This window comes from Triturus cristatus, chromosome 11, assembly GCF_964204655.1.
Source record: "Triturus cristatus chromosome 11, aTriCri1.1, whole genome shotgun sequence".
Classification (NCBI taxonomy): domain Eukaryota; kingdom Metazoa; phylum Chordata; class Amphibia; order Caudata; family Salamandridae; genus Triturus; species Triturus cristatus.
Genome location: NC_140594.1, coordinates 1,004,432,865 through 1,004,460,789, shown reverse-complemented (window position 1 = coordinate 1,004,460,789; position 27,925 = coordinate 1,004,432,865). Strand labels below are relative to the sequence as shown.

Below are 27,925 nucleotides of genomic sequence, written 5' to 3'. Positions count from 1 at the left end.
CCTCTAAGCCATTACGCTCATAGAGGGCGTTGAATCTATTAGAGATAGGAACATTATATTGGATATTAGGATATGTCAATTGGGGAGTATTATGATTATTATATAATCCATTTAAATCCTCCCAATTCTCAGGATAGAATGTTGAGAAGTTAGCTTTGCTGGACATACCTAGTAAATCATTTCTAGAATGACTTCGATCCTTTATGGTAAAGGGTTCATAATTCCTCGAGGTTGCACCATTGTACATTGAATTATGCATGGTGTAATTTGCCCCAACCTCAATGTTAGGATGAATGTTGCTATCATTCCTTGGAGGATAGAAATAGCTTAAGTCCTTAGTACGGATTAGACTATGGATCAAATTATCCTTCCAGCTGGTAATATGCCTAACCGCTCGTTTGTCAATAAACGTGACAATAATGCAGTCTCCCTCGGTTGATTTGAATCTATGGCCCACCCAATCGACTCTCCTGACATTTGTGATCTTACCACTGATATGACGAGGGAGCGGCCTATGGCTGGTTAGCCAATGACTAACTTTGTTCTTCAAATCACCATATCTCTCCGTCTTTCCCAATTCTAATTGCGGTACACCTATCATCACTATGGTGTAAAATTGGGATTCAGGGGGAAGATTAATGTGAATGGGTTTCTTATTTTGTTTGGGTTGCACGTACTTTTGCGCTGGTCGTATATTATCAGTTGATGGTACTGTAAAAGTAGACCTGACTGGCTCAGCCTGGGCATCAGGAATTGCGGTAGATGTGCCTTCCGTGGCCCATTCACTTTCGTCACTATTGGATGAGAGTCCCATCGTGGTAATAGGCATAGCCGGGGAGATTAAAGCGGTATTACATATACTTATATGTTGATTAGAATTAATCTGGGCTTTGGAATTCGGTAGCAAGGAAGTTTTTAAGTTATGACCCAAGGTTTCTAAGTTATCTGTCTGAGTGGAGATATTAGTACAATTAGACAAATTAGTAACTTCCTTAGGTTGAAATTTATCTAGATTCATTAAAATTTGTTCTAATCTAGATATTTTCTCATTTATAGGATGGAGAAGGGATTTAATCATCTGTTCCAATCTCGATGAATATGATTTATCAATTACACACACCTCCTCAGTCTGTGTTGTCTCATTTATAACAACTTTGCTAGTCGTAAACGAATTTTCATTATGCAATGTTACCACTTGCTCAACAGCTTTTGTAGTTAAGTTAGAGGTACTGGATGTTTGTTTAGCCAATCTAAAGTTTGACCATACATCTTTAACTGAAGATTTATATTTGCCTATAGGTTTATATGTCTTCCTCATGATTGATTTTGGTTTCGTTTTTTTCCTTCCATAGCGCAGACTCTTTAATTTTGGAGAAGGAGATTTATCTGCACTTATGAGGTTAGTTAAAAGAGAGCTTTCCGCAAGAACGGCCCCTGGGGGAGTCAGTGACTTGTTTCCTAAGTATGATACACATGGAATATCCTCACCGGTAGGGGCAGATTGGGGGCTGCCTTCATTACCGGTAGGTACAATTGGAGGGTTTAGAGACGTATTTCTTCTACAGCTATTACCATTAGGCAGTCCCGAGAAGGACTGCAGTAATAACGAGTCCTCTACACTAATAATAGACTCCGCGGTGTTATTCTGCACAGAAGTGTGCATAGACAAATTAGGGAAACACAAGTTAGGAGTAAGTGAGAGGCGTCTCTCCGTGTTTTGGATTGCATCGGCAACCACTCCGATGGTTTTTTGCAGCATTAGATCTATTGCTGTAAGAGATGGTAATGGTGTTACTGGCACGGACTTATTTCTTGTTGTTGATCTAGTCGCCATAGTGGTCTTTCTCGACTTGGTCATAATAAACTAGATGTTCACCTAGTTAAATATACATAAGATACAGGTGTCGAGGTTAAACAGATTAGGGTTTCCTAGGGACACACATCTGCCCTATAGCATTTACGTCTCACGATGATATCACCTTCCGGCAGTGGTACCAGGATGCAAGATGTTAGGGGGGTTGCCCGTCCCGTCTCCTTCAGACCCCTGAGGGCCACAGAGGGCCCGCCCTTTGCCCGGGCTTAGCCCGGCGCTGCCCGCGCGCGGTCCCGCGACGCGGGGAGTGTCCTCCAAATTTATATGCCTCCTGGCGCCAAATCGGTGGTGTCAATGACGGCTTCCTGCCGCTAAGGATCTTGGGAGTGGTAGTCCCTCCCGCTCTGCGACCGCGCCGGTGCAAGAAGGCGCGGCGGCGGGGAGAGACCCACAGGGCAGCAGGAGAGTGCAGAGCAGCAGTAGACCTTTCAGCCAGGTAAAGATTACGTTTTTATCAGCAGCACGCCCGCTCTGCCGGGAGAGTCCTCCAAATTTATATGCCTCCTGGCGCCAAATCGGTGGTGTCAATGACGGCTTCCTGCCGCTAAGGATCTTGGGAGTGGTAGTCCCTCCCGCTCTGCGACCGCGCCGGTGCAAGAAGGCGCGGCGGCGGGGAGAGACCCACAGGGCAGCAGGAGAGTGCAGAGCAGCAGTAGACCTTTCAGCCAGGTAAAGATTACGTTTTTATCAGCAGCACGCCCGCTCTGCCGGGAGAGTCCTCCAAATTTATATGCCTCCTGGCGCCAAATCGGTGGTGTCAATGACGGCTTCCTGCCGCTAAGGATCTTGGGAGTGGTAGTCCCTCCCGCTCTGCGACCGCGCCGGTGCAAGAAGGCGCGGCGGCGGGGAGAGACCCACAGGGCAGCAGGAGAGTGCAGAGCAGCAGTAGACCTTTCAGCCAGGTAAAGATTACGTTTTTATCAGCAGCACGCCCGCTCTGCCGGGAGAGTCCTCCAAATTTATATGCCTCCTGGCGCCAAATCGGTGGTGTCAATGACGGCTTCCTGCCGCTAAGGATCTTGGGAGTGGTAGTCCCTCCCGCTCTGCGACCGCGCCGGTGCAAGAAGGCGCGGCGGCGGGGAGAGACCCACAGGGCAGCAGGAGAGTGCAGAGCAGCAGTAGACCTTTCAGCCAGGTAAAGATTACGTTTTTATCAGCAGCACGCCCGCTCTGCCGGGAGAGTCCTCCAAATTTATATGCCTCCTGGCGCCAAATCGGTGGTGTCAATGACGGCTTCCTGCCGCTAAGGATCTTGGGAGTGGTAGTCCCTCCCGCTCTGCGACCGCGCCGGTGCAAGAAGGCGCGGCGGCGGGGAGAGACCCACAGGGCAGCAGGAGAGTGCAGAGCAGCAGTAGACCTTTCAGCCAGGTAAAGATTACGTTTTTATCAGCAGCACGCCCCACCTAAACACATTTTCAGCATATGCTTAAAAATTAGAGTTAATTATTAGAAATGCAAATTATAGATTACATTTCCCAGGTTTGTGAACATTAGATTCTAGAAGAAAAAAGTGGCATTTCTTTACGTAAGACGTCTTAATATTTGTGTTGCAGTCTGCTTCGATGGAACCTTCGGAAATGATTGCAGCTTGAGCTGCCATAACTGTTCAAATGGAGGTGGATGCAACAGTGAAAAGACGGGCTGCCTCTGCACTCCAGGGTGGACCGGAATACTCTGCAATGAAAGTAAACAGGTTTATTATTATCACTAATATATTCAAATATTTGAAGCGTCAAAATGAAATAATATAACACACCATTTGAATTTCTTCTCTGGTATTATGAATTATTTATTTTTTTGGTAATGTCGTAATGTGGTTATGGAACACAAGTCATTAGCGTACTGTATTTTTATGTTTGGAAAATGTAATTAAAAATATATTTTTTTTTAAGTTTCTTTTAAGCTGCAAAACTTACAAACTATATTTGCTTGACTGAGGATGCAACAGAACCTTTCCAGATAGAAATCACTCTTTAGGAGTAAGATTCTCACAACCAAGCACTGAGATGGTGTGCTTGTTGTATTGCACAACAATTATTGTTACCTCTACTCAGTGTTCTTTGAACTTAGGTGGAGATAGTGTTTGAGTGGTGTAGTGGCACAACTTGTCGCTTCACTGCAGAGTTTCCAATGACAAGAGTAGTGGAATGGTGAGCTAGGATGGCATATATGCCACAACCAATACATATCAAAGTTGGGTTATTTGGTACTTACTGGGTGGGGAAGACCTCAATTTCTGACTTTTCTATGCAAACCGATACATTTCATGCAAACCTGAAGCTTTCAGCTTCAATTTTCAGGAAACGTCAGAATATGCAGGGTTTTTTTCGACCAGATTGACTTGGCAAAATTCACTGCGAAAATGTGTAGAAGTGTGTGCTAACCACGGGGCATGTTATCAACGGCCAGCGATAATTATCGCTGGCCGTGCTTACGATAATTTTGTTATCGCTGGCTATCTCTGGAATTTATCGCCCTGGTAGCGCGTTATTAACACCGCGTTTCTCCAGGGCGATAAAAATTCCAGAGATAGCGAGGTTATCGCCGGTTTGTAGGGAACATTCCTGGTTTTCCAGCGATGTTCCCTGCAAAACGGCGATAACCTTGCTGATACGACCCACAGGGTCGTATCAGCATAATCCACCCCAATGTTAGGGATAGGTAAGTCTGCATTTTAGCAGACGTTAGTTTCTGGAGAAAGCATCTGTTTTCTCCAAAAACTAACGTGTGCTAAAATGCTGGGGCAGCCTTGTAAATATCGCGATGTGAACATCAGCGATATTTACAAGGTTGTCCTGCCCAGAGATGCCCACTTTGCATTGGAGATGCAAAGGGAGGCGTTGGGTAAAAGGGTGCTAACATGTGCTAATGCATGTTAGCACCCTCTTGTTAATAGGGCAATAGTTTTATCTCTGCTTTTTGGCTTTAAAAGTAAAAAAAGCGGAGATAAAGCCCTTGTAAATATGCCCCCACATGTCTTGGAATTCCAATCCCTGTGTAAGTTTAGGTTTGCACAGGGATCGGAATTTGGCGGCCCACTTTGGAAGCTTGTCCCCGGTCCAGGGAAGGCATGGCTTGGCAGTTCGGGCTGGACTGTTCACATGAGGCACAGGGTCAGACTGATTTGCATATGGCCATGTCTGAACTGGGGTGGCAGAGTGGGCTAAAGAACGGTGATGGATCAAACTCGGATCTGTTGACTGGGTGTGAGTGTTTGATTGGTTCTGATGCTCCGTCCATCACCACCCCCTTTTGTACCGCTTTGTTCGCCATAAGTTGGCAGGGCATGCTCAGACGTGAGTCCCTTGCTCACTTTGCCACTGGATTCAAGCAAGCCTGGCTGAAGACAGCTGAAATGCCAGAAACCGGTCCTAGGAAGCTTGTCCCCGGTCCAGGGAAGGCATGGCTTGGCAGTTCGGGCTGGACTGTTCACATGAGGCACAGGGTCAGACTGATTTGCATATGGCCATGTCTGAACTGGGGTGGCAGAGTGGGCTAAAGAACGGTGATGGATCAAACTCGGATCTGTTGACTGGGTGTGAGTGTTTGATTGGTTCTGATGCTCCGTCCATCACCACCCCCTTTTGTACCGCTTTGTTCGCCATAAGTTGGTAGGGTATGCTCAGACGTGAGTCCCTTGCTCACTTTGCCACTGGATTCAAGCAAGCCTGGCTGAAGACAGCTGAAATGCCAGAAACCGGTCCTAGGAAGCTTGTCCCCGGTCCAGGGAAGGCATGGCTTGGCAGTTCGGGCTGGACTGTTCACATGAGGCACAGGGTCAGACTGATTTGCATATGGCCATGTCTGAACTGGGGTGGCAGAGTGGGCTAAAGAACGGTGATGGATCAAACTCGGATCTGTTGACTGGGTGTGAGTGTTTGATTGGTTCTGATGCTCCGTCCATCACCACCCCCTTTTGTACCGCTTTGTTCGCCATAAGTTGGCAGGGTATGCTCAGACGTGAGTCCCTTGCTCACTTTGCCACTGGATTCAAGCAAGCCTGGCTGAAGACAGCTGAAATGCCAGAAACCGGTCCATGGAAGCTTGTCCCCGGTCCAGGGAAGGCATGGCTTGGCAGTTCGGGCTGGACTGTTCACATGAGGCACAGGGTCAGACTGATTTGCATATGGCCATGTCTGAACTGGGGTGGCAGAGTGGGCTAAAGAACGGTGATGGATCAAACTCGGATCTGTTGACTGGGTGTGAGTGTTTGATTGGTTCTGATGCTCCGTCCATCACCACCCCCTTTTGTACCGCTTTGTTCGCCATAAGTTGGCAGGGTATGCTCAGACGTGAGTCCCTTGCTCACTTTGCCACTGGATTCAAGCAAGCCTGGCTGAAGACGGCTGAAATGCCAGAAACCGGTCCTAGGAAGCTTGTCCCCGGTCCAGGGAAGGCATGGCTTGGCAGTTCGGGCTGGACTGTTCACATGAGGCACAGGGTCAGACTGATTTGCATATGGCCATGTCTGAACTGGGGTGGCAGAGTGGGCTAAAGAACGGTGATGGATCAAACTCGGATCTGTTGACTGGGTGTGAGTGTTTGATTGGTTCTGATGCTCCGTCCATCACCACCCCCTTTTGTACCGCTTTGAATCAGGGGCATAGACTGCATGTGAAGTACATATTTACATAAATATGCCAGTGATCTATTCCACCATAGTTAAGTCATCATCTGGTGGGCTTGAGATCACCAGGTGATTGTAAAAAAGCCTTTAATCTCTAAAACAAGGGAGATCATTTTGGCTCATTGGATTTGCATAGCAGTTGGTACTGCTCACACGATTAGTGCTGCTTGTATCTTGCTCACCCCAGAAAATATCAGGATCCAGTTCCTGCCAGTGAAGCCTGCTTGTCCATCTATTTATGGAAGATGCACTGGGTACTGCAAGAAGCAGAGCTGTCTACTGCAATGACCGAAAAGTTTAAATTTTTGGCAGCAGAAAAAGGACCCCTGCAGACAGCCAAAAAAATGGTCCCATTTTATTGGCTGTACGCGCATACGTCACTACGTGTATGGCGCTGTACAACCGTAATAGCTGACTGCTTCCTCCGCTACAATGTTGAAGAAAGAAGAGCGAGCAAACAAAAACAGCGCATCACTGGCACATTCTGCAAAGGCTATAAATGATGCACTGCGCACGGATCATTTATAGGGACAACTACACAAGCACACATCTGCCCCCACCACATGTCGCCGGGGCCTCAGTGACCCGTAATCTCTCGCAGTGGCAGAGGCTGACCAGCTCTTGCTCTCTAGCTGGCAGGCACGAGTGGTACAAACAGGAAAGAAGGTAAACAAGCATTTGTAATGCAATTGGTCTAGCCTTTGGGACCTTATATGTATTAAGCTAGGCAGCACATTAGCCTGGGTGCTGAAACATTTGCTGTTCTTTAAAATGGAGGGAACGTGAGCACCAAACTGCGTGACACACCAGGTATGGGAACACATGGAGAGAAATATTGCCTTTCAGCGGCAAATGGTATGGTCCAAAGCTCTGTTTTTAAGATAAAATCAGGGCCTTCAGTGGTCATATCACTGAAAATACAAGATTTCAAAAAAATATGATTGTCTACGGTTGCTTATGGAAGACAATTTCTATCGACTGGAATCTAGAGAATTCAAAAGTGATTCTGCTACGTCTGCTCAAATTCTTAAACAAATCAGAGACCTGGAGCATCTTTATTTCACCACAAATTCCTCGGATGTACTTTCTTCTCTCATTAAAGCTAAGATGCAATACAACAAACACTCCTGGGATTCTGCATGTAATAACCTTCTTAATTTCCATGCCAAGATGTACGGGGGTCGTAATAAAGCTGGCAAATCTCTCGCTAATTATCTTAAAATCAAAAAGCAAAAATCCAAAATAGTTACCATTGTTGATTCACAATCCTTGATTGTTTTGTCCAATACTACTCTTCGCTTTATACTCCAGTATCCGTCCCCTCTCAGGATCAAATTGATGCTTTTTTTCAGTCTCTTCCCAAGCCCTCCTATAGTTTTCCTGATCTTTCTTCCCTCGATGTCCCCCTCTCGGAAAAAGAAGTGCTCAACGCTATTACTCTTCTCCCTAAAGATAAAACACCTGGCCCGGATGGGTTTACGGTCCGTTTTTATTTGTATTTTAAGGATATCCTTTTGCCGCATCTACTTTCCTTGTTTGCCTATTTTCTTGCTCAAGGAGAGTCCAGGGGCTCCTTTACTCAGGCAATGTTATGTCTAATCCCTAAAAAAGACAAGGATCCCTCCCTTTGTAAAAACTATAGGCCTATTTGTTTAATTAACACTGACTGTAAAATTTATGCTAAAATTCTTGCCTCTCGTATTAACTTAATCATTCCTAATCTTATCAATATTTATCAATCTGGCTTTGTCAAGGGCAGATCCATTAATGACAACTCGAGAACCTTTCTCAATATCATTCACCTTGCCTCAAGGATGGACTCCCCAGTTGCTGCTATTACATTGGACGCTGAGAAAGCATTTGACAGAGTATGCTGGGATTTCATGTTTGGCGCATTGCGGTGGCATGGCTTTAGCCCTACTATTATTCGTTACATTCAATTATTATATTCTGCCCCCTCTACTTCTATCTGGGTTAATGGTTCTCAGTCTCATTACTTCTCTATGCATAGAGGCACCAGACAGGGTTGTCCTCTCTCCCCTCTTCTTTTCATTTTTGCATTAGAACCCTTTTTAGAAAAAATTTGTCGCTCACCATCATACACCGGCTTCACATTTCAGAACATTCATATTAAGTTCACAGCCTATGCTGATGATATTTGACTTTATATTTCTAATCCGTCCACATCTTTACCTTCACTCTTTTCACTGTTGCATGAATATTCTCTAGTTTCTGGTTATAAACTTAATGTAGACAAGTCTGAGGTCCTACCTCTTAACACATTTTGCCTTCCTTATATGTTTCAAGGCTCTGGCTTTGAGTAGAATTCTGGTAGTATTAAATGCCTTGGTATTCTCTACACTAACAATATTAGAGATACCATTAAGCTTAATCAGAAGGATATTGTTAAAAGGCTTTCCTCCCTTATTGCTACCTGGTCTCTGCTTTTCTTGTCATGGTGGGGGAGGATAGCCACTATTAAGATGATGCTTCTTCCTATTGTAAATTTTTACCTTTCTATGCTTCCAGTTTCCCTACCACTCTATTTTTTTAAAACAATAAATCGTATCTTTACCTCATTCCTATGGAACAACCGCAAGGCCAGGATCTCTATTTCCCGTCTTCAACAACACAAAGAATCAGGCGGAGTCAATTTTCCCAATCTCACTCGCTTTCACTCTGCCTTTACTTTAAAACAGATTTGGCCCTTTTTATCTGACTCATCTGATCCTCCGCTTACAGCCTGGAGCTCTGTAGAACTTGTGCAAATCTCACCTTTCTCCTTCAATACTGCCACTCGCTTATCTCAGCCTCCGCAGCGTTTTCTTACCCCTATCTTTCGTCATTCTAGAGCACTTGCTCTCTCGTTGTTTCGCTCCTTTCTTTCGCAGTCAGAGTTTCTTTCCTCGACTCCAATTTGGTATAACAAATCTTTAAAGATTAATAACAGAGCACTTTTTTGGAAGGAATGGATTGATAAAGGTAATATCACCTTTAATCATCTCCTTGTAAATAACACCTTACAAGACTTCGCGGATATTCGTGTTTCTTTTCATCTTTCCAACGCACACTCTTCTCAGTATATCCTACTCCAAAACTCCTTCAATCTCATTCTCTCTCAAGTCACCTCCCCCTTGCCTTCCGTTACAACCCCTTCTCTGTCCTTACAAGATTTCTCTATTCCTCTTAAGGCTGCTGCGATTTATAAACTTCTTGCCAGCCCCCTTGCTGAAAGACCCAAATCCAAACTTGAACTTTCTTGGGAAAAAGACCTCGATCAAGAGTTTCCCCTTCAGGTTTGGAATTCTTTATGGTCTAAGATACACACTGTTTCCCGTTCTGCTAGCACTACACAGACCTTGTTCTTTTTTTATAACAGACTTTTTTTCACTCCTTCAGACTTACATAATTTCAAACTGTCTGATTCCAAAAAATGTTGGTCTTGCCCTCATACAAATAGTGATTTATTTCACATGTTCTTTCACTGCCCGTTAGTTAAATCTCTCTGGTCGCGTATTCCTTTGAGATTGTCCATATTTTTTTAGGTGGTGCCTCACCTATATGGAATGTTCATTGTAATGCACGCAAATTTATAGATTTGTATATAGCCATTTCTTTACAGATAATTACTACGAATTGGAAAGACACCTCCAAGATCTCATACAATGCCTGGTGGAATTTATTGTGTCATCATCATAGACTTGATCGTGCCTTTGCTACCACTGTACCTCTTTTGATCAAAAAAGATTTGTTATGGTTGCCTTTAACTCATTTTTTGTCTCAAGTTACCCCTTGATTATCTTGTATTTGTATCCTCTTTTAATTCAGTCGCTATTTAAACTTTTTATACTTTCTCATTTATATAGATCTACTTCCTTGGTTATTTAGAAGATTTTTTCTTACCCAATGTATTGAATATTTCTTCCCCTCCTTTCCTTTCCCCTTTCTCCCTTGCTTTCCTGTTTTTTACCTTCCCTTGCCCCTTAAACATAATACTTTTCCAAAAAAAAAAAGCTTTTTCCCTTAGTATATCCCCTGGTTTTCTTAGGCATTTCTTACACCTTGTTAGAATTCAATTGTTTTTATCGTCTTGTCCCATTGCCTAATGATGTTATTTTGTACTGATGTTTTACTTGGTTTATTATACTCAATAAAGCTTTCTAAACTAAAAAAAAAAAAAAGTGATTCTGGTATTTTACTGACCTCTGCTGGTCGTTTTCTATCAAGAAAGTTAAATAGAGGCAGTTGCCAGAAAAATTTAAAAAAGAAAGTCCCTCAGCAGAAAGCAATTCTGGTATTTTACTGGCCGTTACTGGTCATTTTCTATCAAGACAGTTAAATAAAGGCAGTTGAACAAGCAGAAAGCAATTCTGGTATGTTACTGACCTCTACTGGCCGTTTTCTATCAAGACAGTTAAATAGAGGCAGTTGAACAGAAAAAAAAGTTCCTAGGGCTGATCTCCAGAGCCCACAAAGTACATACACATATAAATATATACTAAAGTATATACAAGAGGTCTCGAATGCTCGACCCAAAAATGAGGGTCCCAGCCCGTGAGCACGGGGAAAGGTCAAAGCCAGGAGGATCAGGTCACATCCCTACTGTCAACCTGTCAGCATGTTTCCTCAGAGTACGCAAAAGTGTATCGCTTCTGAACAGCAGAAGCACACCACACCGCTGGCACACTTAGTTTAACATTCAGATGCGTCTTTGTCTATGAGAAAAAAAAATTGCATTTCAGGGATTAGAGTAGCAAACCACCGGGATGAGGTCAAGCATCAAACATTGTATTACTTCTCATCCCTAGCTCTCTTCTGGCATTAAACATGGATGTAAAAAAGAGAGTTTCTCTTGGGTGTATCGGACCACTTAGACTGCAACCAAATCAACTTCACTCCAACCAATTCCGACCAACTCTACTAGAGGTCTAAAAAACACACATTCATAGCCGCATATATCTCAAAGACAACAAACCAAATGAAGTAAAAATAAATATTGTGATTTATTAATAACAATTTGTTCACATATCAATGATTTTGCACTTGAATTCATACAAATAATCAGAAAAGTATATAAACAATGTCTAAAAAACATAAAAATTAGAGAGCAAAAATACAGTGTGAACTCTATTCATCCATCACAGAATGGTATAATTCCAGCATACAATCGTATACATATATATGTGTATCACAGGTCTATTTTTAATATGGTAGATCCAAATGTGAGACAATTTCTGGATATTAGACCAATTCTGGGTAATGTAGGCGTCGACGCGTTTCGGTGGTGAGTTCTAATTAATATCCACCTTCTTCAGGACAAAACAATATAAAAGCTCTCCAATATTTTTGAGCAATTTAAAAACCTATTGAGATAATGAAAAATAAAAAAGAACGTCGTTTAGGATCATAAAAGTGATTTATCTTAATTCTAACCACAATACTAATGATGGTTCCACTATTGTCAATCATCCACAGACATTGTCATATGCATTATCTAATTTTTTACAGAAGATGAAAAGAAAAATTATTTCCTGTGCATTTCGTACATTATGCGGAGACTGGGAATCATCTATCATACATTTATAGAGCAAAAAACCAAAATAGTTTTTGTCAGTGAGTGCATGCGGCTATCGATAACCAATTCATCCATTCATAAATCCATATCAATCTCAGTCATACAATCATCATACATACTATATTATAATTCAGTTACCTAGACCCAAAGGTCATAAAAGGTACTCAGGGGTTAATCAATAAGACTATAATATCCATTCTTCCCCGATATTTCTCATTGTATGTGCAGCAACAATAATGCATACATACCCCTATTACGGGTGCAATCCGATCTGAAGGACAGATATAGATATCATCTGTACCATAAAGAGATGTAATTCTCAGAGAGTCCCAATATGTTCAAATAATGGATCTAATGGGAAATATACAAATATATATAGAGAAAGACTTTTAAATATAGTCCTAATCTCTGTGCTATATGTCACAAAATATGATCGTTTGGGTTTGGCCGCTTACCTCGATAATTTTAAAGTTACTGCGGAAAATGGTGATTTTTTCACTAGAATCCGATAGGTGCGTGCCTCAAAAATACTGCATCAATATAGCACGTATTCCATTGTCAAACAAAGGCTCCTGATTGGGGCGTTAGTTCCATTTGTACACCTATAAAATAAGATATCATCAGGTCCACGGGTAAAATAATATAATTTATAGGTAACGGGTCTCCTACAGATCTCATTTGCATTAATTTTCGTGGACTGAATGTCCCGTTCTCTAAAGGCAATCGTAGCGGTTTTTTGCTGGTTTCTTAATTAAAGCATATCCAATGGAGAATAAAACGTTTTAAAGGATATGTATTATACAGTGTTTTTTCCTTTAAAAACCAATTACGAAAACGGCGACTATGTTTGCCTAAGTAAGGTAAGGAAGGAAAGAGTGTCCCTCCGTGCTGCTTGTCTTATTATTACCTTCGTGAGTGAGTGGTGTCAGCGCGTCGTGGCGGCGTCCTTCGGTTCTATTTAGATATCCTGCCGTCTTCACGTGTTGTTCTTCCCCTGGTCATTAACCGATTGGATTGCGTTTTTCAATGGTCACTTTTATACGTAGGTAAACGTGATAAGATCGTTTACACCTGTGAGGCTACGTAAAGAGAGCGCGACTTCCCATCTTCTATTTTGCTCGACCCGCCTTCTCTAAAGCGTCGACGTTGTTTATTTTAAAATTAAAAGGGGCCCACCAATCTTAAAGCGGCTACCGCAAGGTATGTTGCCTTGTTGGTGGGGTCCACCTAATGTTAAACGGGAGGCGAATCATAAAGTTTTGTGATCACTCGTAATCTAAATAAGACAATAACCAAAGAGTATATTTATATGAGGAAAAAATCCCCCTATTGTTGACATTGAAAAAAGAATTTTTTTATTTTATTTAAGTATTTTAAGACAAGAAATATAATGTAAGCGGGCAATCCGCCTGTTGACACCATTAAATTATGGTATTCTACTCATTATTCAAATAGTAATTTGGATGTCTAAAAAACGTTTGATTTCTTATTTATATAACGTTTAAGGGTGATTACTGCCGCAGAATTCATAACCGCGAGGATGGTGTCCACCCATTCTCAATGTTAAATAACTGACAAAATTATTATACTCAGCCTAAAATTTAGATAATGGTATCGGTATCTAAATACACTAAATGTATATTATGTATTTGTAGCGGAAATAATAACAGTTCTACTGCTCATCTTGCTCCATGAATACAGTCTGTTTTTTTTAATCGTTCTTCACATAGTGGCACTTGTCTATAAGTGCGCTATTTATGCGGTAGATATACTAGAAAGAGGGGGGCCTCATGAGTCCATCGATGGCCGGTACATCGATGAAACCCTTCGGATCGACCTCTGAGTATAGTTATATGTACCAGAAAAAAGCTTTTTTAGATTCAGAGCAGTAGTTGTAATCTGAACAGATCCATTAGTCTATAAGTCTCATCCAATCTTCCTTTGTGTTAAGCCCTGTTCTAATAGTGTCTAGGATTGAGATATACCATTGTTCCCCTTTTTTTCTTTTCAGGGTTAAGTCCCCCGATCTTTTATTACCCACTATTTTTTCTATGATGAACCACTTGAAATCCATTTCAGTATGTCCCTCGTTCACAAAGTGGTTCACCAAGGGGGCCGTTTCTTTCTTGTTTTTTATGGCGGACTTATGTTCTCCTAATCTAATGCGTAGTTCACGGGACGTCTCACCGACATATCCCAAATTGCACGGACACAAGAGCAGGTAAACCAAGTTCTTGCTCCTGCAGTTATTCAGGGACTTGGAGGTGAGAGTATGTTTGTTGTAGACCACTTCCTTACCCTGTAGGCATTGACCACACATACTGCAACTATTGCATTTGTAGTTACCAGTTGCTAAAGTACCTGTAAGGGTGCGTTGTTGAATTGAGGAGGTTTCTCTATATGTGTGGACTAACTCCCTCCTCAAATTGTTATTACGTCTGAAGGCAAACAAGGGTCTATCAAGTTTACTCGCTGTTTGATCATTTAAAATACTCCAACTCGAGTTAATGATATTTTTTATCCTATTACTCGAACTGGAGTATTGGCTCACAAACACCAATTTTTTTGTATCCTGAGTTATTGGGTTATTTCTATTATTCTTTCCTTCTAACATACTGTCACGGTCATAAAATCGTGCTCGTTTACGGGAATGTGTAATCAATTTTTTGGGGTACCCTCTGTTTTTTAATTTTTTGCTAAGGACCTCCGAATGTTTATAAAAATCATCTAGGGATGAACAGTTCCTCCGAAGACGGAGGAACTGTCCAAAGGGGATGTTGTCTTTCTGGGCCTTCGGGTGAAAGCTTGAATAGTGCAATAGTGTGTTCTTATCTGTGGGTTTAGTGAATAATTCGACTGCCAATGTTCCTTTCATTTCTTTAATTCGCAAATCCAGGAAGGTCACACTCGTGTTACTATATTCCGAGGTAAATCTCAGATTGGGGTCACCCAGGTTTAGCCACATGAGGAATTCTTCCAAGGTATCTGTGGGTCCCTCCCAGATAAAAAAGATGTCGTCAATAAATCTGCTCCACTTAACGATGTTCTCGAAAAATGGAGCAGATTCATTGAAAATGTGAGTCTCCTCGAATTTTCCCACATATAGGCAAGCCAAACTTGGGGCACAAGTAGCCCCCATGCTTGTACCCTTAGTTTGGAGGTAGAGATCGTCCTTAAACAAAAACAGATTATGTTTAAGTACTAATTCAGTACAGGCCAAAATGAAATCGGCTTGGGCCCCTCTACATTCAACTGGGCCCAGGATGCTACTGATGACACTAAGGGTAGCATCCTGGGGTATGTTTGTGTAGAGGGCCTCAATATCTAGGGTGACCAAAATTTGTGTTTGGTTGTTAAATTTGAAACCTTCAATGGTGGTAATCATATGGGCAGAGTCTTTAATGTAGGATTTCTGTTTTGGGACTAGTGGTCTTAAAAAGCTGTCCACATATTTACTCAGTGGTTCCAAAAGTGAGTTAATGCAACTCACAATTGGTCTGAGTGGTGGGTTCTGAACATCCTTATGGATTTTTGTTATCCATATATTGCTGGAATAACCGGTTTATCATTATGCATAAAGCAATATTCCTTATCGGAAATCCATTTATTTTCTTTGGCTCTAGTAAGGAGTGTGCTCACCATACCTTTTAGTTCATTCCATTTATTCATTGGGACTCTACTATAGTGATCTTGAACATTAAGGAGGTTCATTACTCTACCTTCATAGTCAGAGGTATCAAAAATGACAACCCCACCGCCCTTATCGGCGGGTTTAATTGTGATACTTAAATCATTTTTCAGGTTTAAAATAGCATTTCTCTGTTCACTACTTATATTATGTGTGGTAGGAGGCTGGGATCTGCACATTTCTTGTATTTTCATTTCTACTACTTGTTCAAAGATCTCTACTTTTTTGTCCACTTGGTTGATGTGTGGAGTGAAGGTGGATTTTGGTTTGAGGCCTGAGATGTTAATATCTTCCCTATACTCTCTATCCTCAAAGAACCTAGTTAGTCTGATTTTGCGGAAGAAAGACTTAAGGTCTTTTTCTAAATTAAATTTATTCACTTGGGTTGAGGGGGCAAAACTGAAACCCTTAGCCAAGATCTCCAGTTCCATGTTAGTCATGATGCGTTTGGACAAATTGACAATTGGAAAATTTTCGTTACTTATCTCCAGTATTTGCGATTCCTTGTCTCCAGGAATTCCTCTTGAGGTTGATGCCTCACATATTGTCCTCTCCCGTATCCCCGATTGGTTCTTTGTCCTCTCCTCGAGCGCTGTTCTAAAAAAGAGGACGAGGACGGTGGGGCAGTGAAGCCTAAAATGGGGACATTGTTGGTCATTTGTGCATTTCCACCGTATTCGGTTCTTAGGTGATTTGCAGCTTGATTATTTCTGCCAATTTCATCATCAGAACCGGAGCCAGATGATTCTGAGAATGTAACCCGATTTCTACCACCCCTTTGGTAAACTTGTTTCTGTTGGTATGGTTTTTCCCATATTCCCTCGTTTCTCTGTTGGTAATAGTCCTTTTGTAAATAGGGATAATTGACCTCGACATTGTATTTCTCAATGTCCCTTCTTAATTTTTTGGTCTTTTTATTAGTTAGGTAGTCATTAAATCCGCTAATTTCTGTGTCTAATTCTTCTAGTTTTTTCTTAGCTTCATCTAATGCCGAATTATTCTGGAGTTCTGTTAGTAGCTGTTCTATTTCTTGTTTTTCTAGGATGATTACCTCCTGTGCTGTTTCAATAATTAGAAGGAGCCAATCCCTGCTACATCTATTGGCAATATGTGACCATGTTTCTAGAAATTTTTTGTGCTCAATGAAAAGACCGGGTTCGTTTCTAATTTGTAAGCCTACCGGTATTACTCCAGCTTTCACATATTCCACTAGGAATTCTGCATGGAGTTCAGTTCGTATTAATTTTTTCTTTAGATTGTACAGTTTACCCCATTTATCGGAGTTACTTGAAAAAACAGTCACCTTGTTACTCTGTTTCGCATTGATGATTTTATTAAATTGGTCCTCACTGAATCCGAATGTTTTAAATTGGTCCATATTGATATATAGAGGAAAGAATTAACCCACAGATAAGGGTAAATAATTGATGTATTAATCCTCAAAAGAGGAAAATACGTCTCCCCAACCACTTGGTTGTGCTCAATCGTGTATAAAAAATATGGGAGGGACCCCACTGCCCAAGAGACAGGGTACCACAAATATGTAAAAAAGAGAGTTTCTCTTGGGTGTATCGGACCACTTAGACTGCAACCAAATCAACTTCACTCCAACCAATTCCGACCAACTCTACTAGAGGTCTAAAAAACACACATTCATAGCCGCATATATCTCAAAGACAACAAACCAAATGAAGTAAAAATAAATATTGTGATTTATTAATAACAATTTGTTCACATATCAATGATTTTGCACTTGAATTCATACAAATAATCAGAAAAGTATATAAACAATGTCTAAAAAACATAAAAATTAGAGAGCAAAAATACAGTGTGAACTCTATTCATCCATCACAGAATGGTATAATTCCAGCATACAATCGTATACATATATATGTGTATCACAGGTCTATTTTTAATATGGTAGATCCAAATGTGAGACAATTTCTGGATATTAGACCAATTCTGGGTAATGTAGGCGTCGACGCGTTTCGGTGGTGAGTTCTAATTAATATCCACCTTCTTCAGGACAAAACAATATAAAAGCTCTCCAATATTTTTGAGCAATTTAAAAACCTATTGAGATAATGAAAAATAAAAAAGAACGTCGTTTAGGATCATAAAAGTGATTTATCTTAATTCTAACCACAATACTAATGATGGTTCCACTATTGTCAATCATCCACAGACATTGTCATATGCATTATCTAATTTTTTACAGAAGATGAAAAGAAAAATTATTTCCTGTGCATTTCGTACATTATGCGGAGACTGGGAATCATCTATCATACATTTATAGAGCAAAAAACCAAAATAGTTTTTGTCAGTGAGTGCATGCGGCTATCGATAACCAATTCATCCATTCATAAATCCATATCAATCTCAGTCATACAATCATCATACATACTATATTATAATTCAGTTACCTAGACCCAAAGGTCATAAAAGGTCTTATCACGTTTACCTACGTATAAAAGTGACCATTGAAAAACGCAATCCAATCGGTTAATGACCAGGGGAAGAACAACACGTAAAGACGGCAGGATATCTAAATAGAACCGAAGGACGCCGCCACGACGCGCTGACACCACTCACTCACGAAGGTAATAATAAGACAAGCAGCACGGAGGGACACTCTTTCCTTCCTTACCTTACTTAGGCAAACATAGTCGCCGTTTTCGTAATTGGTTTTTAAAGGAAAAAACACTGTATAATACATATCCTTTAAAACGTTTTATTCTCCATTGGATATGCTTTAATTAAGAAACCAGCAAAAAACCGCTACGATTGCCTTTAGAGAACGGGACATTCAGTCCACGAAAATTAATGCAAATGAGATCTGTAGGAGACCCGTTACCTATAAATTATATTATTTTACCCGTGGACCTGATGATATCTTATTTTATAGGTGTACAAATGGAACTAACGCCCCAATCAGGAGCCTTTGTTTGACAATGGAATACGTGCTATATTGATGCAGTATTTTTGAGGCACGCACCTATCGGATTCTAGTGAAAAAATCACCATTTTCCGCAGTAACTTTAAAATTATCGAGGTAAGCGGCCAAACCCAAACGATCATATTTTGTGACATATAGCACAGAGATTAGGACTATATTTAAAAGTCTTTCTCTATATATATTTGTATATTTCCCATTAGATCCATTATTTGAACATATTGGGACTCTCTGAGAATTACATCTCTTTATGGTACAGATGATATCTATATCTGTCCTTCAGATCGGATTGCACCCGTAATAGGGGTATGTATGCATTATTGTTGCTGCACATACAATGAGAAATATCGGGGAAGAATGGATATTATAGTCTTATTGATTAACCCCTGAGTACCTTTTATGACCTTTGGGTCTAGGTAACTGAATTATAATATAGTATGTATGATGATTGTATGACTGAGATTGATATGGATTTATGAATGGATGAATTGGTTATCGATAGCCGCATGCACTCACTGACAAAAACTATTTTGGTTTTTTGCTCTATAAATGTATGATAGATGATTCCCAGTCTCCGCATAATGTACGAAATGCACAGGAAATAATTTTTCTTTTCATCTTCTGTAAAAAATTAGATAATGCATATGACAATGTCTGTGGATGATTGACAATAGTGGAACCATCATTAGTATTGTGGTTAGAATTAAGATAAATCACTTTTATGATCCTAAACGACGTTCTTTTTTATTTTTCATTATCTCAATAGGTTTTTAAATTGCTCAAAAATATTGGAGAGCTTTTATATTGTTTTGTCCTGAAGAAGGTGGATATTAATTAGAACTCACCACCGAAACGCGTCGACGCCTACATTACCCAGAATTGGTCTAATATCCAGAAATTGTCTCACATTTGGATCTACCATATTAAAAATAGACCTGTGATACACATATATATGTATACGATTGTATGCTGGAATTATACAATTCTGTGATGGATGAATAGAGTTCACACTGTATTTTTGCTCTCTAATTTTTATGTTTTTTAGACATTGTTTATATACTTTTCTGATTATTTGTATGAATTCAAGTGCAAAATCATTGATATGTGAACAAATTGTTATTAATAAATCACAATATTTATTTTTACTTCATTTGGTTTGTTGTCTTTGAGATATATGCGGCTATGAATGTGTGTTTTTTAGACCTCTAGTAGAGTTGGTCGGAATTGGTTGGAGTGAAGTTGATTTGGTTGCAGTCTAAGTGGTCCGATACACCCAAGAGAAACTCTCTTTTTTACATATTTGTGGTACCCTGTCTCTTGGGCAGTGGGGTCCCTCCCATATTTTTTATACACGATTAAACATGGATGCTCTGCAAACTGATTGAAATGGTGGGGATGAATCTCCTACACACTGGCGTTAAACCAAGGCTGTTTGCTTCAGCTTTTTTAACCTGCACCCAGGGGTGAAAGGGGCTGTGTGACTGCACCCGAAGAGCGAAGGGAGTTGTGTGGCTGCACCCAGGAAGTGAAGAGGAGCTGTGTGACTGCACTCAGAGGGAGAAGGGGGTCTCTGTGACTGAAACCAGGGAGCGAAGGTGGCTGTGTGACTAAACCCAGGGAGTGAAGGAAGCTGCACGACTGAAACCAGAGAGAGAAAGGGGCTGCTGCATGACTTAAGGAATATAAATAAATAAAGAAGCTAAATGTACAACAGAACATTTTTAAACTTACTGTAAATGTGAAGTTATTTGAAACGGGAGGGTAAAAATTACCTTTGTGTCCTAAGATTGAGTCGTGGGAGCGGTACAGGTGCATCAAACAGGATATATTATGGACGATGAGTGGCTTCGATTGAATTAAGAAAAGTTCCAACCTCTCTATTAAAATTTTTTTTTTTTTAAATCAACCCTCTGCCTCCTCAGCTCATACCTCCAGTTTCTGCGATTGGGCATCTAGGGGGCAGCCACAGTGGCCTTCAGTGCCATCATTTCCTCTTGCAATTTGGACACTTTTTGTTCTGTTATGACGGACCTTTCAGCTACCTTGCGGACATCCACCTACAGCAAGGTGACATCCAGTGCAATGGCTTCGATCTTTGTCTGTACTGTTGTACTCGATGCCTCGATGGCTGCAAGGATCTGTGCCCGCGTTGGGCCCTTCAGGTCCCGTAGTCCTCCACCACCATCCATTTGCGGACCTCGCCTCCCCCAGAGGCTGTGAATTGGTTGATTTTAATTTGTTGCATACTCCTTGGTGCTCTATCTTTGCTCATTGTGGCAATCAGTGCTCTACAACTCAAATACTGCCTGCAGCTGGGCCATGCAGTGGTTCAGGCAATCTGCACGTGGTAACAACGCCCAGTGCAGTGCAGAACGACTTTAAATGCAACCAGTCAGGCTATCCAGACCCCAGTATATGGGGTAGGTTCACCAGGACCAGCCTCTGCAGACACCATCCAAGTGGGTCAGTTCACCATTTGGGAGAGGGGGGCTGTGAGGCTCGGCAGGTGCAACAATATCTGTGTATGCCTTTTTCCAATCTGTTCACAGAACACCACACCAGGGACTCTCCCTCAGTGTCCGTGAGGGGACCGCACTTCCTTATCCTCCAATTCACGGCAAACTCCCCACCGTTAACCGGGGGCCATCCCACTGGCCTCTCAATTCAAGTCTCACCTCCCAACTCTAGGCTTCTGGACTACAGCTGCAGCACTTCATATTGGGAGGGGACGCAGTTCACATGTGTGTCAAACGAAGCCCTCTGCCAACACAGTCCAACCATTTGGGATGTCCGGTCACCACATAGGCTGGCTGGTGTACAGCTTCAGCAGTCACCAATGTAACCACAAATGAATCAAAGCTGCTCCCAGGTTCTCAGCTGCCACCTCAGGGCATTGGGCTCAAGTCTCGTGCTGCTCATGCTCCCCATGATAGGGTGCCTAAAGCCATTCCAGAGCCCCCAATGCTTGGTGTGTGGGGTCTCCAGGGCAAAGGAGAACTAAAGCGCACCAGCGCCTGCTCCCTGCATTCAGACAAGCATGGGTGGTGGTAGTAATTAGCCGGGCTTTACCCGCAGCCATGGAGCACCAATTTCAGCGAATCCAGTGTGGAGTGCCCCGCCCTGATACCACAACGCAGGTCTCTGGGCACTCTGCACAACTCAGGGCCCCAGTGCAGTCACCTCAGTGAAACAACTCCAACGGAAGGGCAGAGAGGACAATTAATGGTCCACCCCCCTTCGCCACCTCCGATATTGCTCTGATCCATTTGATCACTTGGCAGGCCCAGGGACCTACTCAAATGCAGTGCATCCAGCCGCTGCTGATCGATGAAGGCCTCCTGCGAGGGGGAAAAGGCTGATCTCAGAGGAATATAGCATCCATGGGTGTGCAGTAGCCTAAAGGAGGCTAGAACCATGGCCGCACTCAGGTCTAGGGGCAGGGCCGCTGCACCGTAGGAAACGAGGTCCCGGATGAGTCTGGGGGGTGGGGGGGTAGCGTGGGTTGGGCAGCAATTCCACTGGCTTTAGTCATTGCTCTCCTAGCTGCTTCCTGAACAATGCGGGCGCTCGCTTGTGGGAAAAGGTCCGCCCCGGGGAGAACACACAAGCAGCAGGCGTGCAGCACCCAGGAGGCTCGGAGCATGACTGTACTTCGACCCAAGGTGGGCCGCCACGCCAAAGTGTGAGGTCTCCCACCCACACAGGCCACGCTCTGGGACACTGCTGAAAATACTTGCTGTCCCGTGCCGTCCCGAATTTGAGTAACACGCCGCCCTCCTGATGCAGGCTACTATCCTATAAGGATTTTATATGTGGGAATAACTACCAATTTCGGTTCCCCCCATTTTAGATTATCAGCTCCATAGGCTAACATTAGAATATGTCATTCAAGTATAAATATTTCTAGGTAGGAGCTAAAGAGCTAAAAATGTGATCCAAAGACTTAAAAGATTGGTAATAATAAATCCAACAACTTGCCACTGTTAAATTTATCATAACTAGTACCGAAAAGAAGTTATAGAACCTTCTTTTCTGTGTGCCAAAATCTAGCCTTCTAGCAGCCTCTCCTGATTGGTTAGCCTTAACAGGCTTAGTCAAACTGCTTTGATGAGGTGATAATGTGGCCTGCATAGAGCAGAGGTTATCTGATGGGGGTACCTCTGCAGTTGTAGATAATAGATTAGGATGGGGGCTGAGTAACTCAAACTGGGCTTCAAAGAGAGCAGGATAGTAAGGAATGCCAGCCAGGCCTACCCCTTCTTTCTGTACCCCCAGCCGGATGGCAGGCACATACATTGAATTTGCAGAAGGTCTGGAGGTGGAGTATTAATGGAACTGAGCCACACCAGTTGGCTGGTTTAGACTAGTCTTACTCTCCTGGAGAGGAATTCTCCATCTTGAATGTTAAAGTACAGTGCTTTATGAACAAGAATATGCCACACTTTAGAGCAATCTGTCATACTTTTAGGTGACACCCTGCATCTTGACAGGGTTGGCCCCTGCTTGTCGCCCCAGATCATTGAATAAATATGTGAAAGCTGCATAGCAACTAAGATCTGCTGTCTGAAACTACAAGTAGAAGAAGGACTGCCCTGCTGGAACCCTGGTCTGCACCCTCAAAAGATTGCAATCTGAAGGGCAGCTCCTGTTGCACACTTGGAACTACAGCTCTGAGGACTTTGCCTTGCTTCAGTGAGGATGATTAAGGAGTGGACTCTCTGAAAGCAACAGGTTAATAGAGCCTCTCTGCACCATCTCCTTCAAGAAGTCCCTAGCCTGGAGTGCAATCAGTGGACTTTTAAGGATTTGGCCATGTGCATAGTGGGAATTGAAGTCCAAAACTTCCAAGGACCATTCCAAGCTTCTAGACCCTTTGAATTTTGTTTTGGACTCTTTGAACCCTCAAGAGGCACTTCTCGAAGAAGTTCCCATAATTTTGAGAAGTTTGGAGCAACGTTTGGAAAAAACTCCATAAGTGGACCAACCCGATGTCGAGAGTCAAGCTAGCTACCTTCAACCACGACCCGGCCTGGATTTCAGGTTCGTTCCTCTGAAAGCTACGGAGCTCAAGACTTCCAGGAGTTAACAAGGGGCTCCTGCTGAGCCAAGCTGACGAACCCAATGAGAATTCGGCCTGACGAAGTGCCTTGCTTGCCGTTGAGAGAAAATTCTCCAGAAATCTTTTTAAGTGCGAAGGTAAAATTACTACTCAGCCCATATTTTGCTGAATGCTTAAGCTGTGTGTGTAAATGCCCATGTTTATTTTTTAAATGAGGGAAAGCAGAAGTAGGCATTAGTACCCACTGTTGCTAGGATCTTCTATGGGTAACAGGAGGATTCGCATCACTCAGCAGAAGGGCACAGTTTACCTCGCTTTGAGCCTGCAAGCCCTCTCTTACAGATTTCAAGTGGGCCCCCCCAGTGGGCCCATTCACATACACAGCTTCCTAAGATTGTCCAGCATGCCTTCACCTTGAACCCTCACCCCACTTGCTGCACCCTTCATATTCCCTCAATTTGTCCCATTTCCCCTCCCTGGCACCTGCTGATGTTCGTGGGAGGGTTCAACCTCTTTGTCATTTCCTGCTTCAGGGTGTCTCAACTAGAGATATATTGTAACAGAAAATGTTTATGGGAGGTGGGACTAACTATGCACCCTCCCAACCACTGTACTAACTGCAGAGAATCTAGTCTTCTAAGGGGCATTTCACAGTTTTAAGCACCCTTTGTGCTGGGACATATTCGCTTATACTTATTCTGTGAATCAGAATTGGTCTTCGCAATCACCTATTACATTTTTGCTCAGTTAAATGTCCCTTAGGTCCATGCAAAATACTTTGAGCTGGGCTCAGTGTATTGGATTCTGCCAAACCATTGGTAGAAAGAGATGACTATGACAGGTGGTTTAGAAAATGTGTTGAAAGACAAAACAGGGCTCAGAGTAACGCATCACAGTCAATCTTACAAGAAAACACATTTCTTTCAGAAGGTGGGACCACCAGTGGACCTTTATTGACGTAGAAATACCTGAAATGAATCAGAATTCTACTTTTACCTTTTCATTCAGTCACAGACCCGTACACACCTGACACCCCCTATGCACTTCTCAATCTTCTCTATAGCTGTGATATTTTTGCAACCGGTTCAAGCAAAACTTTGTACTGGTATAACATGGTTGTAACCTTATGCTAGGTTTTGTTGATCCCAATTCCTGGCCTAGTGCTAATCCAAACATGGTTTTGAGGATAAAAACATAAAATTTGATAAAACTTTTACATCATTTTTGCAGCATGTCCCACTGGAGCGTATGGACAGGACTGCTTGAGCATTTGCGAGTGCCAAAATGGAGGAACTTGTGATCCTGTGACTGGGAAATGCCGCTGTCCACCAGGAATAAATGGACAATTTTGTCAGGATGGTAAGACGTGCCTTTTTCTGGTACTTTTCCTTGCGTTTCATGGAGGGAAAAAATAAATATGGAGAGTAGTTTGGATAACAATGGGATCAAGGGATACTGTAATGGAGCATTAGTAGTAAGACTGTTTTTTCAATTGGACAACCTATGTTAATTCCTAGATTTGTTCTGTCTATATCCATGACAAAAGGAAATGAATGACCTACTCACTGTGCACGTTCTACATGCACACCCTCCAGGCTATGATAGTTTTGAGATATGTTAAAAAAAACTCTTTAAGTAAAACTCCATTATAACATTTCCTGTGGACTGTGCCCCTTTTTTGACCTAAAGGTGCTTCTGCTTGGCTCAATAAAAGAAGATTTGTACAAGCAATACAGCTGTTCATTTCACTTGTGCTGCCACTTGACACACCACATAAGTCATGAGGAAGGCAGGAAGGACAATGCAGAAGACCCAGGCTTCTGTTTACCAGGACCAGCCAAGTGTGCTTGGTAAACCAGTTGGGCACCTCTTTTATGGTGGCATTGGTCTCTACTCCATGTCTCTTCTCCTTCTACATCATCTCTTACTCTTCCACCCTGTTCTGTAGATCTCTCTTCTGCTCCACTCCAGCTTGGGATAGGTGAGTGGAGAGTGCAGTATGAATGCTGCTATGGATCTGTTAAAGGAGGTAAGGGATTAAAGACCCCAGACATTGAAGTTCTGTTCTAGGGGGTGAGGGACAGCACCAGCCATGTATGGGCTGATCTACTTTGGGGGTAGTGGGTGCAAGACCCCAGGTATTGGAGTCTATTTTGAGAGGCTCATGGTGTGACACTATGGTCTGATTTTGAGTCTGTCTGCGGAAGCTAGGGTGCCAATTATGTGGGTCTGTTTTCTGGAAATGGAATGCCAGTGGGACTGGTTTGGAGTAGTTGGCAGGACAATAGATACTGGAGCCTGTTTTGGGTGTGGGTATTGCAGTATGCCAATTATAGGGGTCTGTTTGACCCAAGGTACTAGGTTATTTTGAGGCTAGGAAAGGTCACTGAACAAATATCAAACTTAAGTGGTGCAGGACAACCTAGTTACTTCTTAACTTTAATTAACCTTTAAGTACAGGCTTGCTTATTTACATTTTTTAAAATGTTCACTCTGAATTGAGTGATCAGCACCCCAGTGCTTCTGTTGTTTTAGGGGTTGCATGTAGAGGTCAGGAGGGTTGCATGCAGCCCCCGGGTTGTACTTTCAGAATCCTTGCACTAAACCAATCATATCCTTTTCTACAAACCTATTCAGTTTACTTGGCCATTTATAAATTCAGCTAATGACTCTAGATCAGTGGTTCCTAACCAGCAAAGCTTCTGTAGATCCCTACTGAATCACTGCTGGAATCTTGAGACCCATGTCTAAGCAATTTCTGGGATTTGAACCTCAAATGTCAGGTTAAGAACTGCTTCTCTATAGGGTGTCACTTATGTCTTTTTACATCTTATTTACATTAAACCTGGATTTCAAATGCCACTTATTTGCAATTATAAACATGACATGCAGAAAACGCCAGGACTGTAATAAATTTATGAACCATTTACACAGTAAGGCCATCATTAGGAGCCACCCAGAGGGGGATATATTATTTATTATAGACCCAGGAAATATCTATCCCGCGGGATCAGTATTTATCATGGCCAATAAATAACATCTACTATGAGTTTTGTCCATCCCAGTGGGAGCAACATCTGGATTGTTGTGCTTACCACACCCAGACTATTTCCAGCATTTTTAACCTGTTAACTTGCAGTAATTTGTAACATTTAACACTCTAGATTGAGCTTTACCACATCCAGTAATTAGAGGGTGTGGTAAATCAAAAAACATATAATTGCGATCCTTGCTTTAGCAGGCGTCTTGGTAGGAGCCCCATTTAGTGGGTCTTCACAATGAAAAACAGCGAGCTTAAATGAACTCAATTTGTTTGACAAGTACCTATAACTTCTTATCAATGCATTGAATAGGTTGCCCAAAAGGGTTCTTTGGGAGGAGCTGCAACAAGAGATGTAACTGTGCCAACAATGGCTACTGCCACAGACTTTATGGAGCCTGTCTCTGCGACCCTGGATTGTATGGACGCTTCTGTCACCTAAGTAAGTGACATCAAATAATTTAACGATTTGTCTAAGAGTGGTGGAAAAAAGAAGTAGTTTCAAAACTTCAACATAATGGGCCTTATTACGATGCCGATCAGACCATTCATCCGATCGCCATAGCCGCAAACCGATTCCGACCGCCAAGGTCGGGAAAATTCCCCCGCTGCATTACGATGCATCTGCTGCTACCGTGGAAGTCTTACCAACGGTGGTGCACATACCCCTGAATATGTTGCTGTAAGGGAGTGCAAAATCACACGACACGTGATATGTCCACACATGCATCGCATAGGTGGGGGTATGCCTTGTGCACTATGTACCCCGTGGCTTAAATGTGGAGATCTGTGCATACTCCAGTCAATGGGGATACATGCCACCTTCAGACTTCCCTGCGTTCCGGCGCCCACAGGGTTGTAGTCTTCAGGGTTCAGCTGCTGCGGTGCAGGGGGACCTGGAAAAAGGGATTGACGCAGGAGACTGTTGGGGAGAATCTGATTTGGGTGAGTATGTACCCCAAATACATTGTTTCTGATGACTCGGGGCAGGCAATCAGACCCCCATGGTCGGGTCGTCGGAAACACAAATAGTAATCCGGATGGCGGTCGGAGATCTCTGCACTGCCTTATGGATGCTGTTTTTCTCCGACCCCCATTTTGCGGTCATAG

At 42.4% G+C, this 27,925-nt stretch overlaps 1 protein-coding gene across 1 annotated transcript in view; it reads left to right on the top strand.

Moving 5' to 3' along the window:
• The window catches only part of LOC146785830 (uncharacterized), a 946,503-nt gene that overhangs the window by 600,797 nt on the left and 317,781 nt on the right, over nt 1-27,925 (top strand). The window contains exons 14-16 of the mRNA XM_085635161.1: nt 3,427-3,558; nt 25,006-25,134; nt 27,129-27,257. Coding sequence (XP_085491287.1) covers nt 3,427-3,558; nt 25,006-25,134; nt 27,129-27,257 — 390 coding nt within the window. The remainder of the gene's footprint in view (nt 1-3,426; nt 3,559-25,005; nt 25,135-27,128; nt 27,258-27,925) is intronic.